The 4,083-nt window shown below is 41.2% G+C and overlaps 1 protein-coding gene across 1 annotated transcript; it reads right to left on the bottom strand.

The window, feature by feature from the left end:
• Positions 1–1,996: 1,996 nt before the first annotated feature.
• TACSTD2 (tumor associated calcium signal transducer 2) lies at positions 1,997–3,679 on the bottom strand. The gene has a single exon (XM_048496662.1). It carries the CDS (start codon positions 3,536–3,538, stop codon positions 2,612–2,614), a length of 927 nt encoding a protein of 308 aa, XP_048352619.1. The 5' UTR covers positions 3,539–3,679; the 3' UTR covers positions 1,997–2,611.
• Between the last annotated feature and the right edge of the window lie 404 nt (positions 3,680–4,083).

Genomic DNA, 4,083 nt, shown 5'->3' with positions numbered 1-4,083 from the left:
CCTCCACACAATATTTCCTCTATCCTGCCTCATGGCAACCCTCATCCTTCCTTCCTTCCTTCCTTCCTTCCTTCCTTCCTTCCTTCCTTCCTTCCTTCCTTCCTTCCTTCCTTCCTTCCTTCCTTCCTTCCTTCCTTCCTTCCTTCCTTCCTTCCTTCCTTCCTTCCTTCCTTCCTTCCTTCCTTCCTTCCTTTCCTTCCACCAACCACCAACCTGTTTATCTACCCTTCAGCTTCAGATGTATTATTTATTTTCATTCATATTGCACCTTATTTCCCAATGAAGACAAAGGCAGCTTTACACCATTCTCCTTTCCACCAGACCACGGCCACACAGCCCGGAAAACCCACCAGAACCAGTTGAATCCGGCCGTGAAAACCTTCGACAATACATTCTCCTTTCCTCCATTTTAAACTCACAACAACCCTGTGTGGCAGTTTACACTGAGGGTGTGTGACTGGGCCAGGGTCACCCACTGAACTTCCACAGTAGAGTAGAGATTCAGACCTAGGTCTCCTATAATAGCAAGCTGGGAGGCCTGGATGACTCATGCAAGTCATGTTGTAGCAAGTTGCCTATCCTGATGAGTCTTCCCTCAAACGCCAAAGCAGCCCTCTCTGCACTTCCCACTCACAGAAACCAAGGTTTGAAGGCTGTGGTTGCCTAGCAGCAGAGGCGGGATCCAACCAGTTCTCACCACTTCTCTAGAAGTGGTTACTAATTTTTTCTGAGTGCCGAGAAGGGGTTACTAAAGCAACCTCCCTGCCCAATAGGGACTGGAGGTGCGTGTGTGCGGCGGCGCCACTGTTTGAATCCCACCACCATTAGAACCTGTTATTAAAATTTTTGGATCCCACCACTGCCTAGCAGCCCTCCAAAATGGACACAGAGCATTCATTTTTTAAAGTTATAGCAGGCCCGGAGCGAGGGAGAAGTGCGTCCAGGGCTCACGTGTGCCCTGCGCCCCTGCCCACCCCTGCATTGGTGTGCGCCTGGTGCGTCACGCCTTCCCCCTTGCCCCCTTGGCGCAACATCACTGAGTTATAGGCTTGGTTTCTTTATTGGAGGTGGAAGGGTTAACACCTTAATGTATTTTTTTTTTTGGATTTCAGATTTTTCTGCAAATCTGGAGTTTTTCTCTGACTTGTGAAAAGATTTGCTTTGTCTGTTCACAGTCCAGTCTCAGAATTTAAATATCCTCAGATGGGGCTGTGTTAAGAATTAGATATACTGATAAGGAGAGGAAGTGCTTTTCACAGCATGCTCTAAAATCCTGGGTTGAGTTACTATAAGGTAGAGTGCACTATTGCCAATTAAATGTGTGAAGAGTGGTTACCCGGGAATAATTACAGCATAGACTAGTGGTGCTCCTGAAAACTGCATCAGATTAATACAAATTGTGCTGTCACAAGACAAAGACTGGTGGCCATTTCCTAGAAATGTCAGTGACTAGTTAATACATAATTCGATCATCTATTTCAGATGCTGAACAAATTGATATCATGCTAACAGTACAGTATTTGAAAGTGCTGTATCAGAGCTGGACTAAGACTGATTTGACAAGGATAAACAAATTTACCCACACAGGAAATAGTTGACAATATTAAGGTCTACAGCTGGAGTGGGGGGAGGGAGTCCTTTAGAATTACTTGAAGCTTAAGAATCCTTTAAAGTTAAGAAAATTTATTTCAAACAATATAACATTTTATATATATATATATATATATATATATATATATATATATATATATATATATATATATATATATATATATATATATATATATATATATATATATATATATATATATATATATATATATATATATATATATATATATTCACAGACACACACACACACACACACCAGTTCCAAAGGAAAGGTTATGCTGATGTTAATTCACATAAGGTATTATTATTACAAAAATATATTGGAGCAGTGACAGAAATCATCAGGTTTAAATGGTAAAGAAAACCCTTTCAGGAAACCAGCCACTTGATCAAAAGTAACATTTTTAATGACAGCAAATCGGCATCAGCTGAACAAATCAGTCACATAAAACATACACAATTTAGCAACATATCCAGAACTCTGAAAACATTGCCACACACCCATATGGAGCAATCCTAGTAAGTCTACTCAGAGGTAAGCCCCCTCTTATTCAACTGAGTGTATTCTGAGAAAAAGCATTTTTAGGATTGCAGCCATAGACACACAAACATATGTAGAAATGCAGGTAATATAAATTAAGCTACTTATGTAGCTGTGAAAGAATGTTGTTTCCTTTAAAAAATCTAATTATGGAACTGGGAAACTCTGGGGTGGGGAACAATATAAGAATCTACTTGCTAAGACTTCAATACTCATTTCAAACTAGATTTATACCATATTAAAGTATACCATATTAAAGGATACGCTAAAATTTCCATACCAATATCCTAATCTGTTGTCATAGGAATTTATAAAAATGGTTGCTTTTATCTTTGATTACAAATGTAAAAAATAAAATCTAACACCCACCCTCCCTCTCTCCAAAGAAATGAGGAATCATCTTTCCAGCTTCCATATTCTCCATGTCAAAGTCTTAGTTCTGCCATCAAATTGAGGCAACTATGCATTTTGTCCACTTCTGATTTCCCCCATCTCTTTAATCTCAACCTTCTTGTACTTGCCAGAACTCCGCCTCCTGGTAATCACAAGCACAGTAATTCCAATGATAATGGCCAAAATGACCACCACCACTACTGCAATAATGCCAGGAGCCAAGCGTTGCATAGAGAACTCTGGTGGTTTTTCATCAACATAGTAAATAAGGGTTTCTTCAATATCAAGAGGTTGTTCATTAACAGAGACATTAAACATCCCACGATGAAAAACAGAGTCACCTTTGATGTCTTTTTCAAAGTAATAGGCTACATCTGCAATATCGACATCTCCACGATCCTTCTGGGTAGCGTTCTGCTTCAAGTCAATATGGATGTATGGAGAGTCATACTCAATAGCTGTGATGTACTTTTGATGGAGCATGTATCGGTTCTGAATGAGCTGTTGGAGACTCTTCACCAGTTCAGGCTCGGAGAAGGGAGCTTCCCCCTCTTTGTGTTTCAGCCTAATAAAGATCCAGTTTGTTCTGACAAGCTCGCTGCATTTCATGCTTTTATCCCCCTTGTCAGTTCTTCTTACGCCAGCAGAATTCACACACCAACAAGTGTCTGTCAGATTACATTGCCTTGCCTTGAAGTTGCCATCATTATCACAGTCAGGATTGTAAAGTCCATCATTGTCCAGAAGGGCACCTTCTGGCTTTTCGAAACGCCTGCCCTTTACAGGGACCATCTCTGCTTTCATCAGTAGACATTTTGAAGTCAGTGTAGAACAGTCCAATGGCTGATTTGAACCTACTGCTCTGCATTCACAGCTATAAGGTGAGTTCCCGGTACAAATAGCTCGTTTATTTTTTTCACAAATGCAGCCATCCTCAGCTGCTAATGCAGTCAATAGCATCAGAAAGAGTGTAGCCCCAAAAATAGACTCCATGGATTTGCAGTGGAACAGCAAAAGTCTTCAGTAAAAGAGAAATGGATATAGCAGCCTGAAGACAAGATCCATTCACAGCAAGAATCTCCTGGTTTCTGTGTGGCAGGGTGCGGTTCCCTCTCTTTGTAAACTAACATCAGACTTGCCTGACCAGTTTAACTGGTGACTCACAATCCACAGGCTTATGGTGACATAGTAAACCTACGGAAGAACAACAGCACTGCACCTTTTTCAACTATGATCTTAGGGAGTGGCAGCAACTCTCAACTGCCTGCCTTTCTTTCCTCCCACTGAATGAGGAAGCATACCGTGCAAGAAACACAGAAACCAATACCAAATTAAGCTCTTGCAAATAGAAATGTGCCTCCTTCATGGACTGAAGCATAAGTCTAAGATTAATACCTAATGTCTGACCAAACCCAATCCACCCTCTTTCTTTGTCGAAGGCTTTCACAGCTGGATTCAACTGGTTCTGGTGGGTTTTCTGGGCTGTGTGGCCATGGTCTGGTGGATCTTGTTCCAAAGGAACCCACCAGAACCACCCT

The sequence above is a fragment of the Sphaerodactylus townsendi genome, linkage group LG05, assembly GCF_021028975.2.
Source record: "Sphaerodactylus townsendi isolate TG3544 linkage group LG05, MPM_Stown_v2.3, whole genome shotgun sequence".
NCBI lineage: Eukaryota > Metazoa > Chordata > Lepidosauria > Squamata > Sphaerodactylidae > Sphaerodactylus > Sphaerodactylus townsendi.
The sequence above is the reverse complement of the archived record's forward strand: the minus strand, read 5'-3'. Positions and strand labels throughout refer to the sequence as shown.